Below are 15,723 nucleotides of genomic sequence, written 5' to 3' on the forward strand. Positions count from 1 at the left end.
CGTTTGTTCATCTGTATTATATCTATTTTTTATTTGTTGAATATCAATTACATTTTTAACCTTAGATCGGTTTGGACGTTTTTTGGATTTCCAAATTCGGGGAACAGACACAGTCTCTATATGATGATATCAAGGTGAAAGAGGCTCTATGTGATGGGATTTATCTGACCTAGGTGACGCGAGGCCGCTAGCAGACGGTCGGTTTAGCCAGTTTGGCTGCTTCCTGACCTGAGCCCCAGATTGTCATGTTTTGTCTCTAAGACTATGAGCCAAATTACTAGAGAGAAGAGCAGCACCATCCCAGGAGGGATGAATACCATCTCTTTCCAACAGGCCAGGTTTGCCCCAAAAACTTTTCCAATTGTCTATGAATTCTATATTATTTTGCGGACACCACTTAGACAGCCAGCCATTGAGTGATGACAATCTACTAACTATCTCATCACTCCTTCGAACAGGAAGGGGGCCAGAGCAAATTACAGTGCCTGACATCGTACTTGCGAGTTCAAACACCTCTTTAATATAAATTTTGGTGATCTCCGACTGGCGGAGTCGAACATCATTAGTGCCGACGTGAATAACAATCTTAGAGAATTTACGATTAGCATTAGCCAGCACTTTTAAATTTGCTTTGATGTCAGGCGCTCTGGCTCCCGGCAAACATGTGACTATGTTGGCTGGTGTCCCTATATTCACGTTCCGTGTAATAGAATCACCAATTACCAGGGCACAATCAACAGAATTCTCAGTGGGTGTTTCACTGAGTGGGGCAAATCGATTTGTTGTGGTAATCGAAACGGAAGAGTGGTTTTTTGATCCGCGACTAGAGCAATCCCTCACTGTCACCCATCTGCCTGGCTGCACAGGCAATAATTCAGCCGGAACCGAATCATGTAAAGGGTTCACTATGCTAGGCGCATCCAAAATAGTATCTAAAGCTCTAGCACACTTACTATCCTCAATTAAAGTTTGGATGCGTGTTTCTAATTCTGAAGTCTTCTCCGTCAGCCTGACTGTCTCTTTGCATTTATCACATATAAACCCTATATTGCCGACGGGGAAGGTTATGCTAAACATGTAAGATGAAGTGCAGGTGACAATAACAAGACAAGACATTACTCAGCGTATTTGTTGACTGATTCTTACTCACCTGGGCTTTTAATGAAGTCAGAGGCGCGGGCGCGCAAGAGAAAAATAAATAAATAACTGAGCGCACGGGTGGCGCGTTAATAGGCTAGCGAGTTACTAGCGTGTTGTGCTAACAATAACGGAAGCTAGCGATGTCAGGTTAATCTGAGATGTTGTCTAAGCTTTATTTAGTAGTATAAACAACTAAAAAGGGCCGTAAATGATGGTTCAAAACAGAAAGAAATACAAAGCTAATACGAGGCTTAGACAGAGCTTACAGCCTCGAAGCAAACAAAACACAGCAGGCAGCTAGGTAGACAGGAGCAATCGATCAGGGAGCAATCGATCAGCAATCCCAGTAACGTGAGGAAGATTATTCACAAGTGGAAGAAATTAAAGACAGCTGTCAATCATCTCGTCCCAGCAATTTCCCCCAAGGTCAGACCGTGCACTGTCAAGAGCTACATCTCAGACTCTACAGGCCTCAGTTAACATGTTAAAAGTTAAAGTTTATGACAGTACAATTACTGAACAAGTATGGCATGTTTGGAAGGGTTGCCAGAAGAAAGCCTCTTCTCCCTAAAAAGAACATGGCAGCACGGCTTAGAATCGCAAAGTTGCATCTGAACAAACCACAATACTTCTGGATGAATTTCCTTTGGACAGACAAGACCAAAGTGGAGATGTTAGGCGAAAACTAAACACAGCATATCTGCACAAACACCTCATACCAACTGTCCATCACGCTAATGGAGGGGAGATGATGTGGGCTTGTTTTGCAGCCACAGGACCTGGGCACCTTCAGTCATTGAGTCGACCATGAACTCTTCTGCATACCAATGTATTCTAGAGTCAAATTTGAGGCCGTCTGTCCGACAGCTGAGGACCGGAAGTTGAGGTTATCCGCTTGCTTACCCTTAAACGAACCCGGATGTGTCACATAACCTGTTTTCTGGAATACACCCCTGAAGTAACGATGTAAAGAAGAGCGGGCCAAAATTCCTACACACTGATGTCAGAAACTGATAAAGTCATACAGAAAACGATTACTTAAAGACATTGCTTGTAAAGCTGGCACTACAAGCAATTGAATCATGGGGTGTATTTAGTTTTTTCACACCAGGCTTCTCCATTTTTGCTGTATTTTTGTTAAATAGTCATGGTCTAATGTTCCATGTGTTATTGTTCATCTTATATTTACCTAATTTTAAGACCGTAAAATCATAACATTTTTAGAGGGTGTACTTTCTTTTTCACATGACTGTAGAACATATTTTTAGTGCTTACAAAGTAAGTACTTTTTCAAAATAACTACCTACTCATGTGAGTATGCATTTTAAACTCAGGAGTCTCAGGGAGTCACTTGCTTCGAAAAAGTATCATCATTCCTTTTTTTCCCCCAACCACTACGTTTCCATAATAAAATTGTTATATTTAAAATATTAATATCATAATATTAATTCAATTATAATTGCAGTGTAAATGCATTCATGGCACCTGTGAAAAATGTAAATCCCACTTTAGATACAGCTTCTGCAGTGCAAAGCTGCATTTTGTAGGTAAGGCTCAGTACAGCCCTATATTATACCATGGCACTAAATATATTCATATACCACACTATTTATTACCATAATTTTAAAGTATTAATACAAAGAACTGTATTACCATCATGCATGTTCCATTAACAAAGATAATATTTGATAAAATTAGTGACTATATTTATATTTACCAATTTTCATTCATTTCAGTCATAAAACCATATTGTCCGTTTCTAGAAACGGCATACATCATACTATGTATGTAGTCCACCTTATACTTACAAAGGCTGATAGGTAAAGAAACAAAACCTCATTATTCCAATGAGAGACGGTGAGCGCTGGGCAAATAGCCAGCGGCATTGAACCTTCAAAATCACTAGCATGATGTTCACATTTTCTGCATGAACTACAAAACACTTCTACACTTCTAACTACAGTTGTGTCCTTTTCCTCATGATTCGCTTGACCTCAGGGGATTTGAAACCTTATTAAATTGGAAAAGGATTAGTGCTCAGTTTTAAAGAACAGAAAATGTACACAACATACACCTTTACCTTATTATTAATGAAATGTAGAAATCAAAGTATAAGCCAAATTAAAGTACACTTTAATCATTACTTTAAAAGCATATTATCATTTGTGCAGAAAACAGGATAAATTTGTTTTAAAGCAACAAAAGAACAATATATGAACAGTAACATTATTATTTTTTTTAGTCTAGGATATTTCATGAAGGGTTAATTTAAGGTCACGTGGAAAAAGGTAAAAAGCTGTAATTATAAGTTGGGAGTTAATGCATGTGCTGAACATACAGAGAATCTCCAAGGAACTGATTCATACAAATTCTGATCATAGAGATTATTTAGTTATTAATGATTCTTTTTTATATCATTGCAGATGTAAAACGAACATTTTTGAACTTGAGCATTTCCATTAGCTTATTAAAAGACCAGCCGCTTAGAGTAGTCAATTAGAGTTCAGGGCTGCATTTCCCAAAAGCATCGTAAGCCTAAATTGATCGTAGTGCCATCAATGGTCTCAACAATCAACTTATCTCACGGTGCTTTTGAGAAAAACAGCCCTGAGTGATCAACAAAACATGTGCAGAAATACAGCATATCTGCGCAAAAACAGTATGCCAACCAAATGTATTCACTATGGAAATATTTATCAATAGTTGTTTATTAGTTGAATGTAAAAATGACATTCCTCTTTCACAGTTTCAGTTAAAAACACAAATCATGGGAAAAAACTGAATCTGAAAGCATGGACAAATCAACGTTCCACCAAGAATAAACCAGCTGTAAGAATACGGGTGTGCCACTGCAGCTTACAGTAACACTCCTGTTAACTGATGCACAGAAGACAAGCCTTTAGAACAAACCCCTTCTTAGAAAACAACAGGTCAAATCATCATCTCTTCTTATAATAAGTTTATAAAGTGTCCATTTTCAGTGCGTTATCATTATATTCAGGAATTCATGGGCAAGTCTTGTCCACAATATCCATTGGCTCTTCCTTCTCTGATCCATTTGATTGCTTGCCGTTTACTGCACTCTTCTGGTGTTCTTCTGACGGGCCGCTCTTCTTCTCAGACAGTTTCGGGGAGCTGTGTTTAGGGCTGTCAGTCACTGTCCTGCCCGTGCTTGTCTCCTCCGCTGGACTGTCCATCTCGTCCCGGGAGTCGTCGCAGTCGCTCGATGCTGCAGTAGATCCAGCTACACGTTCCCACGGGGGGTTCGAGACCTCTCCTCTCTCAGCTGTGCGAGTGACTTCATGGAGCTTTCCTCCTTCGACACTGACGATCTCTCCGTTGTTCACACTGGTGTCATGATTGAGCGGTGACTCTACAGCAGGAGGATCTGGACTGGGCTCATGAACTTCTGGTGAGCCCTCAGAAGGTTTCTCAGAGTCATCTCTCATTACGGAGTCATCGTCGCCTTGCTTCTTTTCATCTGTAACATCTCCAACTGGCTTGCTGTGTTTGGGCTCGCTTGCGTCGTCTTCATCCCTGTGTTTGTATCGTGAATGGCCTTCGTCATTGGTAGCGCACTCTCCGCCGCCAGCTAAAGAGTTCTGCCGTTTCTCGGACTTCTTCTTGAAGCGTTTTTGGATTTTTCTGGGGCACCACACAAACTTGTCTTTGGGCTCAAAGTGCTGAAAGGCGAAGCGGACCAGCTTCCTGCGCTCACGCTTGTCACGCACGGCGAACAGGAAGTAGTCGAGCACACTGCGCTTCACACCGCTGAGGGTCTTCCGAACCAGGGTCTCCTCAAGGAAGAAGCGCACAAGAGGGGCTTGGAAATGCTCGAAGCCCAGCTCTCCCAGGCTCTTGAGGATCCTCGTGATCCGCAGATTATTGTGCATGTTTCTGAAAGCAAATGTTACATTATTTTTCAGTTATGTGTGAAATAAAGACACCATCACAAAAAAGAAGAGAAAAATCAGTCAGTTACTTGAATAGTTTTAATACATCATTATACACCCTATAAGCCCACTTGTTATTTTTAAATATAACTATTATTATTTATTTTGTAGCAAATGCAAATGTTTGTTACTGTCATTTCATTTCTTATTTGGAGCCGACAGTCACTTTGCTGTCGGAAAAGACAAGAACTGACAACAAAACTGGTTTAGTATTAATAATAATAAAAAAAGTTAAAATAAGAGATTAATAAATCTGTTGCAACCTGATCTGACTTTGTATCTTGGTATTTTAAAGATGGATTTCATTAGGCATTGCCTGAGTGATGCTTACAAACATAAGCAATAAAACAAATATTACTAAAAGCTGTTGATAGCCACATTAAAAAATCAGCCAAAATTCAATTTAATGTTCTGTCTAAAAATATATTATCTTTTTGTCAAGTGGGCTTATTAGGAACAGCTGAATGGACTCACCTTCGTTTTATATCTATAAGAAAACATGGAAAACTTACAGGGTTCAAAGAGGGTCAATTTATTGAACTTGTGAAGTACATGAGAGCTGTGTCATTATACTCAGCATCTCAATAGTTTTATTTAGTGTGATGGAATTGTAAACCAGAGTTACTAATAATTAAAAAGCAGCAGCATAATAGCCGTCACAGCAGTGGAGCCAGACTCGGCTCCTGGGGCCACAGTCCACAAGCCCAATTAAACACACATAATCACACTAATCCTTCAGGATTATTTAACACTACAGGGCTGCGTTTAATCCATTTTTCAAGCCCTTCCCCTCGCTTTCTTCATTATCCTTGCACGCTGTGTGTTTTTGGAGTAATTTTCTGGTAAATAGCAAAACGGTACCACATATCCCCCAAAACACAGCATAAATGTATAGTTGAGAAGTAAATAAAATACAAAAATATGATATCTCAATTGTATTAAAAAAAAGTCTATATCTTTTTTCCCAATTGCTCTGTAAATGTGTGTGGTCTGACCGGCCCCGGAGACCCCGAGTGTAGTGGGGAATGAGGACAGTATGAGGGTTAAGCTCATACAACTATAAAAGGCAGTTAAATGTCAAAATAGCTAGATCATATCATGCACTGGAGTTGTGTGGCGTTCTGCGGTGACGTCACCAGCGTGTTGCATTGTGGTCTCCTGAAGTGTACATATTGAGTAGCCTTGCTCCCTCTGTCAACATCGAGGGTCTGTACAAATACACTTTGTACAGCACCAGAGTTAAACTCAGCCCAGTTACATGTGTGTGTTGGAGGTAAACTGGAGCTGAGCATCCCGATACACACTGATGCTAAACAATGACAAGTAACTCAACATTAGTATTACAGCCTTCCTCTGTCAGTCACATGGATATAAATAGCTGATTTAAAAATGGCTGTAACCCAAAATATACCAGCCTATGTGCCAGATTTACTAAACAGGGCAAATTAGCGAGTGCAGTTCCACAAAAGTGCTGATGGGAGTGGCTAGTTCTGCGCGTGATCTACTTACACACATTAAAGAACACAGTCAAATCATTTACATAATGACCAACTCAATCTACCAGTTAACATCTGGTTTAAGATGTGTTTTTTTGGGTGGTAAATAATGGCACAAACACCAGTAAATCACCTTGCGTGATTCATTTAAATACTCTCCTCCCTTTCAGCGCTGATTCTACACTGCGTGTCTTCAGTAAATCCTGACAGTAGATTAAGGGTTTGTGCTGGAGCGAGCGCTCAGTAAATCTGTTAAAGGTGTCATATGAAGCTCTTTAATGTTTTCCTTTAGTGTGTAATATATCTGTTTGTGCCAGTATAAGATCTGTAAAGTTACTAACTCTTCTCCCACACAGGGATTTACTCTAACAGAGCTGATCCAGACTGTCCTAGTCCACATATCACTTCTGCAAACGTCCACGGCACAAGCTGACACATTAGCATAACGCCGGCCACAGGCATAGAAGAAGAAGAGGCTTCAGTGAACTGTAGTGTTGTTGCACAGATGCTGTGTGTTTGAATGCAAAAGGCCTTGGATTGGCCTTCCAAAAATAGATCAAATTAGGAATCAGCGTTTAAGATTTATTTCTAACGCTGCTGTTCCTCATCAGTATGACCCAAACGTTTGCTTGTGCACAGAGCATTTTACAGAGGACAGCTTCCTAAACCTGGGAGAGTACGCCAGCTATACACACCTAAATAAATTAGAAATATACACTTCAATATGTCTTTAAACTGTATTTTATGTTTTTTTAAAAACTGTACTTAATTAAACCATTATAACATTGTATCTGAAAGGTAAGAGAGATACCAAATAAAACCTGTGAAACTTTCTGCTCAAGTCACGCTAAATTAGTTGACTGAGCGATCGGCTAGTTCCTCCACATTTTCAGAATCTGACTCGGGCTCGAACTGATACGGTATACTGACGACATTCACTGTGCGTTCACAACCGCTTCAGAAGCCTTGGAAGCTGAAGCTCGCAATTATGGTTAGGGGCGTTACAATTCAAACACAGGCTTGAGGGTCAGCCGGCTAACCACAGCGCACTGGGTCAGCCGGCCAATCAGAGCAGTCTGGGCTTTTAAGGAGGAGGGGCATTGTAGAAATCAGAGCATTTGGGCATCAGGGAGCCGCTATCAATATGCGGGAGACTCCCGGAACTTGCGGGAGACTTGGGGTGTCTGATATGTGATTTGGGGGCACTGAATGATTTAGAGAAAAAAATGTTTTTGCAAAAATGTTAATTTGCTTACAGCACCATCTTGTTGCCATTTCTCATCAAATCGAATACACAGGCTCATGTAGTTACCATGACATATATGCTAAATTTCATAGCAATCAGTGCTTTAAAATACAAGTTATTAGCTGCTGAAATTTGATGAGACTTTTGTTGATTTGTACAACTGATTTTTCATGGCTTGTTTGGCACTTGTCCAGAAGAAGCTACAAATCTAATGAAATTTTCATTGATCAAACTGATATGAAGTCATGACAGATTGCTAGCCGTAGCACCCCTAATAGACCTTATTCAGAGCAGCGCCACGACAGGTATGAACACGAGGCAGAGCGACAGACTTACTGTGCTTTCAGTGGCTTCCGCTGAAAAAAGCTGTATAAAACTCCTAGATCATTTATAATCCACAGATCATGTCGTTTGGAGTTTTTTGTTTGTTTCTATTTCTTGATAAGATATTTTTGCAGTTTTTTGTCAGCAGAACAATCCAAAAACACATTAAATAACAGTACAACGCACTGAAGAGATGATGTCCCTCACAGCCTCGCTTTCACTCCCGTAAAGAATCAAAGATGCTGCTGTGAAAAAGGTCTAAGGCCACGCATGGAACGCAAACGTCAGTTTATACGTGGTGATTGATCTTTTTTTTTCGTTCTATTTTCAAATAAATGTTGGATTAAACTGATATACATATGTCAGCAAGTATTGAATGGACATTGGTCAGCTTTGTCTTGGATATCGGTTATAGTCATTGAAAATGTAAAAACATTTTTTACCACTAATCTACACCTGAGACAATATCTTCACGACTGATAAATGAACAAAAACAGAGATCTAAGGCAGATTTCATCTGTACACTAAAGGAAGAATAAACAGCCATGTTCTGATTGGTTTTAAGAGTATGAGCCCAGGACGGAGCGGTCTCCGGATCCTCACCTCTCCAGATTGGCGAAGCGCTCCCTCCAGTTCTCGGCGCGCTTCACCTCGCCGGTGTCTCTGTTGAGCAGCTGCAGACCGTAGAAGCCCAGCATGAGCTCGTAAGAGCCCAGAAGACGACGCTTAGCTTCCTCGCTCTCCTTGAACGCCTGCGGACAGAGGGACAAAAGACACGCCTTGACACAGTCCAGCACACACTAGGGGTTGAACGACTAGTCGACCTTAATGCAATGCCGTGACGCTTTAAGCTTGACATCGACTAGTCGCGTTGATCATGTGACACTATGATTGCGATAATTTTGATACTAACATGTTGCAGACGACAACAGATGAAGAGCCCAGGGGGTCATTGCAGAAAGAAAGCAGCATTGGTACATAAAGTGTGTGCAAATACTTTACTAACCTAACAAATCAAAAGTGAAAGTAAGCCGCAGACGAATTTCTCGAATTTCGGTGCGGGATTGCAGGTATTGCGCATAATTTTAATCATTCTCGCAGGTCTTGTGTTTATAACGCGGGAAATTCCCGCAAACATTCATTCAATCTAGCATGTAGGCCTATGAGTAAATTATTATAACAGATTATAAGATCAAATCAGTCATTTTAAAACTTTATGCGAGACGCAATTTCTTCTGTCTCTCAAAATGTGTTGCACAAGGCAAGCCAATCGCGCTGCAGCTGCAGGCGGTGATTCTAGACTCTCGCGTTTCAGGAGTCGGGACATTTGATGGAAATGTCATCCTTTGCTGAAACGTCTTCGTCTTCATGGAGAACGTGGCTCATGATTGCTTAGCAACAGGAAGCCCTTTTTAAAAGAAGAGAAAGTGGCGCGGAATGCGCTTTACACGCAACATGTGAACGTTGGATCCGTGCACTAGCTCTTAAAGTGAGAGTAGCCTAAAATGTGTCTGTCATTATTGTGTATAAAACAACAAAAGACAGCATTAATTGTAAGGAATCAGGATTAATAGCCTATGTATTCAAATTATACAGGACTAAAAGACTATTCCGTGTTATTTTACATTTGATTACTTTTTTCTGTTTCTGTAGTATTTCTGAATACTATTGTTATTAGACCTAAACTTTTCTCTTTATTTCATGTATTTATTTGTGCTACTTTTTTCAATTTAATTCAAAGATTGAAATCAAGCTTTCTTTTGTTGTGTAAACAAAAAAAAATGACCCCATTGTAAAAACACAAATACAACGAGTGAGCAAACATTTAGCTGAATGTATTTTTAAAATTGTCTAAAAAAACTCCCCCCTAAAATTAAAAAATCCCCCCCATAAGAATAACCTAAAGGGGGATTTCCCCCCTATTTTCCAAAACGAAATTCAGGCCCAGATCTTCGTTAAAAGTAAATAAACAAAATTATCTTACCAGTGCTGTCTCACTTATTGCGGTCTTTGATTTTGAAATTAGCTGATGATCAATAAAATGCAGCTCATTACTGTTGATTTCGGTGACGTGAACTGCATATAGCGCGTTGTTTGAAGATCGGATTTATATCCGTTTTGCGAAAACATATTTATGTGACCAGGTGTAAATGGAATCGTTTTGATGAAACAGATCAGTAAAAACGCATGAAGTGACCGGTGTAAACGGCCCCATTATGAGCTGTCGGTCAACACATGTAGGCCTATGATTTTCTGTTAATTAATTGCAAATTGTGGCATATTGCAAAGCAGTCCCATCTCTTGTGTTTTTATGAATGGCGTCAGCGACTAGTCGAAGTCGACTCGACTTTCATGTCATAACAGTCGACTTCAAAAAATCTTTAAGACTCACTTGGATCTCTCTCTTGGTGAGCTCTGCTGCCATGTAGTTCACGCCTGGCTCCCGCAGAGGAAACAACCTACAAGCAACACAGACTCACTTTTACACAACACTCCATTGGCACACTTTTCCAGAATCTACGGTGGCCCAGAAGTGCAAAAACCACAATTCCCAAAACAAAACAACAAATTTATAAACGCAATGGAAAAACAAAAATCAAATGAACAAGTTAGAAAGCACGAAACATGCGAATCGACTTTCTCCTTCTGCAAGTCTTGATTGACAGATGTCTCGTCCAATCAGCGGTCAGTATTCCATCGCCACACATTCCTTTTCCATGTTGTCTGACTTGTCGTTGTGTTTTCTGATTTGTTATTTTGTTTTTGGAATTGTTGTTGTGATTTCTAACTTCATTTGTTTTAGGTCTTTCCATTGCCTTTATAATTTGTGATTTGTTTTGCACTTCTGGGCCACCGTACAAATGCCATCAAACCCTGCTAAACAAGATCAGGCTAAAGAAGTGCTTCTTACCACTGGATGTAGGAATGAACTCTCTCCAGTCTTTTGTAATCCGTCTTCCACTCGTTGTGAAACGCCTCGATCGACACATCTGCAGCACAAAACAAGAGCTCAGATGAAGAGCAACACCCCTGCGCTTTGGGACCTGCTACTGCAGCTCTAGAGGAGCAGAGACGTACCATCAGGCGAAGACTTCATTTCATTTAGATAGAATTTTAAATTTATCATTCGTTCTTCTGGGCATTCCTCTTCATTGATATTCTATAACGAGATGCAGAAAGATCATCACATCATCAGCTCAGTTTTATGATTTAAAGTGCTCTTCTGGTCGACTCTTACTGGATATCCATGTCTGTAGTTCTGCATGTCCTTGGCGGCTCTGAGGTTTCTGGAGGAAGAGTTGGACCACTGCAAAGATCAAAGGCCCAGACATTAGTTGCAGATCCATGTAATTGGCTGCATCCCAATTCTCAAACTATCCATGCTAGTTTGTGTGAGAACAGTGGTTTGCTAACATGTCCGACTGTTTCAAGTCTCTTGCATTTACCAACATGAAATATCAAAATATGATATTAATCAAAATGTGGTTATGATGACTATCCCTGTAGCCAATCTGTGGAGAAGACATTTCACAAACGTGAAAACGTGTGGACGCAACTGTAAACAGAAGCTCATCTGTTTACATCCCGCACTGCCAATGGAAATGTAAATCTTATAGATGCATTAAGACATATTAAATCAAATAAGCACTGAAAGTAGTAATTGGAATTAAAATATAGTCGCAGGCAGCATCGGTGTACAGTTGCCATGTCTGTTTCCAAATATAATGCATGTAAAGGTCAACAGTCGTGAGTCTTCACTAATACTGATTTGATAAAGCAACTTAAAAAACACAAACACGCATGACGTTCCAAAAGGGCCTCGAGTGACTTCCGAGGGACATCAGGAAATGTTCATCCACTGCTGCAGAAAAAAGCACTTCATAATGCGGCCCTCGAGAGAGCATCAGAAGCTCATGATGCGTGTCCTGTTGACTCAGTGTCCCGCTCTCTTCGGGCTTACAAGATATAGGCCAGTTAAAAATGAAGGGCCAGCCAAAAATATCTGCTGAATGATAACATTAAACTAATAGCAGCTGGAACTGAATTTGGTTGCTGAAAGCTATTTTTTGTTGGGTTGTACAAATTATTTTTCATAGCTTGATTCTTTGCCTATAGAAGATACAAATCAAATTTCACTTTCCATGATCAAATGGTTGCAGATTTATGAGTTTTTAGTTGCCCTTTAGGAAAGAAGTCCTGCTGTCCACATGCATGAATCTCAATACGTATGATCTCTGTTTTCTGTGTTTGCATGAGTGTCATTACGTATGATCTCTGTGTTTTCGGTGTTTGCATGAGTCTCATTACATATGAACTCTGTGTTTTCTGTGTTTGCATGCGTGTCATTACGTATGATCTCTGTGTTTGCATGCGTGTCATTACGTATGATCTCTGTGTTTGCATGCGTGTCATTACGTATGATCTCTGTGTTTTCTGTGTTTGCATGCGTGTCATTACGTATGATCTCTGTGTTTTTTTGTGTTTGCATGAGTGTCATTACGTATGCTCTCTGTGTTTTCTGTGTTTGCATGCGTGTCATTACGTATGATCTCTGTGTTTTCTGTGTTTGCATGCGTGTCATTACGTATGATCTCTGTGTTTTCTGTGTTTCATGCGTGTCATTACGTATGATCTCTGTGTTTTCTGTGTTTGCATGCGTGTCATTACGTATGATCTCTGTGTTTTCTGTGTTTGCATGAGTCTCAATACGTATGATCTCTGTGTTTGCATGAGTGTCGTTATGTATGATCTCTGTGTTTTCTGTGTTTGCATGCTTGTCATTACGTATGATCTCTGTGTTTTCTGTGTTTGCATGAGTGTCATTACGTATGCTCTCTGTGTTTTCTGTGTTTGCATGAGTCTCAATTAGGGATGGGGCCGATCCGATCCAGTATCGGTATCGGCTCCGATACTGCCATTTTTGCCGGATCGGGTATCGGTCAGACGAGGCCGATCTAAATCCGATATTGTGTGTTTACTATTGTGTTAATGTTAAGCCCCACAAAAGCATTATAAAGCACCATTAAGTGTTCGTACACTATATTATAAGTGTTCTGAAGCCATTCTATAGTACAATGTGAGATAGAAATTAATATTTAAGTAATTAAATTCAAGATCACGTAAACTTTTCCCTCCGCTGCGGCTGTCAATCATTCTCCATTCAGCATTCAACAGCGCGGCGCGTTCGGTTATGACGGTCAACTCGATGAAACTCTCCAAGATGATTCAATGTTACTATTAGTATACTTGATCTGTAGATAAAGCTCTATGGTTTCGTATAAAATGACTATCTTGCTGGACTTGCTGTACCTTAATCATGTTACTTTTTACCGTGTGTCTGTTAGATCACAACACTGGAGAGCACTATAATTGTTCTTCACAGTAACTGAAATTTAAAACTGTTAAAAGAAAAGGCTGAATAAACTATTGCGTAGATAGATACTGTATAATACACTACGCATCAATATGTCTTTCCTTTGTGCTTGGAACTTTTCAATGCGGACTCGAAGCGGTGCGCGCTGTGAGTCTGTGTTGCTTCAAGCGCATCATTCTGCGCTTGGGATGCGCATAAGCACTTTGTGGAGATGGTCCTCACTGCAGAACATGAAATCCACGGGGAGGAGTCGGATCCAGATCCAACTCCTCCCACCTTACATATACCTAAACCTACCCATCTCCGCCCCCTGATCCCTAAACCCACCCCTAATCCCTAAACCCACCCCTAATCCTACCCATCTCCACCCCTTAGATCTTGATCCGACTCCTCCCCGTGGATCTCATGTACTGCATTGAGGTGCTACTGACTTTGTGCCGCACTGTATTGGAGTCTTTCATAATCATATCATAATACTTTTGCGCAATGAAAGATTATTAAATGTCGCATCTATCATATGTTGCTGCCTCAATAAACAGCTGTGCTATACATATAAAAAATGTCTTAATTTTATAGTAGCTAGACTATGTATATACAATAATTGATCTTTTTGATTTTTGTTATCTTGTTTTTCATGAATGTATTTTACAACAATACAAACAGCAATGTGTAACGTTTTACCAGATTTAGTGCTGGTGCCTACACTTATTGTCTCTTATTTGTTCCCCGCTAAATAATGTTTTTTTCACTATGTTCAGATTTGATACAATTATTGTGCACTCGTGATTTTTCTAGACTAAATTTCTAATTTCTAGAGTTCTTATCTAGTGTATAATATAATTTTTGTCATAGGTTATGATAATTTTTTTTTTATTTGTTGTTTTTCTTTATAATGAAGTTGTCTGTATTAAGTAGATTGTGTTTAACAGTGTTTACCAGTTCAACACAGAGTTCTAGAAATTCTACTTGATTTAAAAAAAAACTGCGCTGGTATCGGATCCATATTAGTCGATAATCAGAATATTTGGTATGGGATTGGATCGGTTCAGAAATATGGTATCGTTGCATCCCTAAATGTAATAAATATTGAAATGACAATCAATTTGAAACACTTACAGTTGCATATTTATTTTCAGAATGGGATTTTTCCTGTTAATCCTGTTTTTCTGACTTCCTTTTCTAACCTTATACTTACCTCAAGTTGCCTTTTGGGACATATGCATACATGCGTACATATCATACTTGCCTGTTGAGAGGAGTTTATTGCAACATCATATAAAATCAACAATTATAATAATAATAATATTAAAGCAAACACAGCTCTGGTATCGGAATAGTATCGGTATCGGCCGATATCCAAATTGAGGTATCGGGATCGGAAGTGAAAAAATGCGGATCCGTGCATCCCTAGTCTCAATACGTATGATCTCTGTGTTTTCTGTTTGCATGAGTCTCAATACGTATGATCTCTGTGTTTTCTGTGTTTGCATGAGTCTCAATACGTGTGATTTCTGTGTTTTCTGTTTGCATGAGTCTCATTACGTATGATCTCTGTGTTTTCTGTGTTTGCATGCGTGTCATTACGTATGATTTCTGTGTTTTCTGTGTTTGCATGTGTGTCATTAAGTATTATCTCTGTGTTTTCTGTGTTTGCATGAGTGTCATTAAGTATTATCTCTGTGTTTTCTGTGTTTGCATGCGTGTCATTACGTATGATCTCTGTGTTTTCTGTGTTTGCATGCGTGTCATCACGTATGATCTCTGTTTTCTGTTTGCATGAGTGTCATTACGTATGATCTCTGTGTTTTCTGTGTTTGCATGCGTGTCATTACGTGTGATCTCTGTGTTTTCTGTTTGCATGCGTTTCATTACGTATGAACTCTGTATTGTGTTTGCATGCGTGTCATTACGTATGATCTCTGTGTTTTCTGTTTGCATGAGTCTCATTACGTATGATCTCTGTATTATGTTTGCATGCGTGTCATTACGTATGATCTCTGTGTTTTCTGTGTTTGCATGAGTCTCAATACGTATGATCTCTGTGTTTTCTGTTTGCATGCGTTTCATTACGTACAATCTCTGTGTTTTCTGTGTTTGCATGCGTGTCATTACGTATGATCTCTGTGTTTTCTGTGTTTGCGTGAGTCTCAATACGTATGATCTCTGTGTTTTCTGTGTTTGCATGAGTGT

At 39.7% G+C, this 15,723-nt stretch overlaps 1 protein-coding gene across 1 annotated transcript in view; it reads right to left on the bottom strand.

Moving 5' to 3' along the window:
- Nucleotides 1–3,832: 3,832 nt before the first annotated feature.
- Nucleotides 3,833–15,723, bottom strand: part of LOC143724576 (opioid growth factor receptor-like) — a 36,077-nt gene continuing 24,186 nt past the window's right edge. The window contains exons 2-7 of the mRNA XM_077217740.1: nt 11,398–11,466; nt 11,238–11,319; nt 11,071–11,149; nt 10,552–10,618; nt 8,763–8,911; nt 3,833–5,037 (exon numbers count right to left, since the gene is read on the bottom strand). Coding sequence (XP_077073855.1) covers nt 4,146–5,037; nt 8,763–8,911; nt 10,552–10,618; nt 11,071–11,149; nt 11,238–11,319; nt 11,398–11,466 — 1,338 coding nt within the window. The 3' untranslated portion in view covers nt 3,833–4,145. The remainder of the gene's footprint in view (nt 5,038–8,762; nt 8,912–10,551; nt 10,619–11,070; nt 11,150–11,237; nt 11,320–11,397; nt 11,467–15,723) is intronic.

This window comes from Siphateles boraxobius, unplaced genomic scaffold, assembly GCF_051911475.1.
Source record: "Siphateles boraxobius isolate OS27281-9 unplaced genomic scaffold, OSU_SipBor_1 76, whole genome shotgun sequence".
Lineage (NCBI taxonomy): Eukaryota > Metazoa > Chordata > Actinopteri > Cypriniformes > Leuciscidae > Siphateles > Siphateles boraxobius.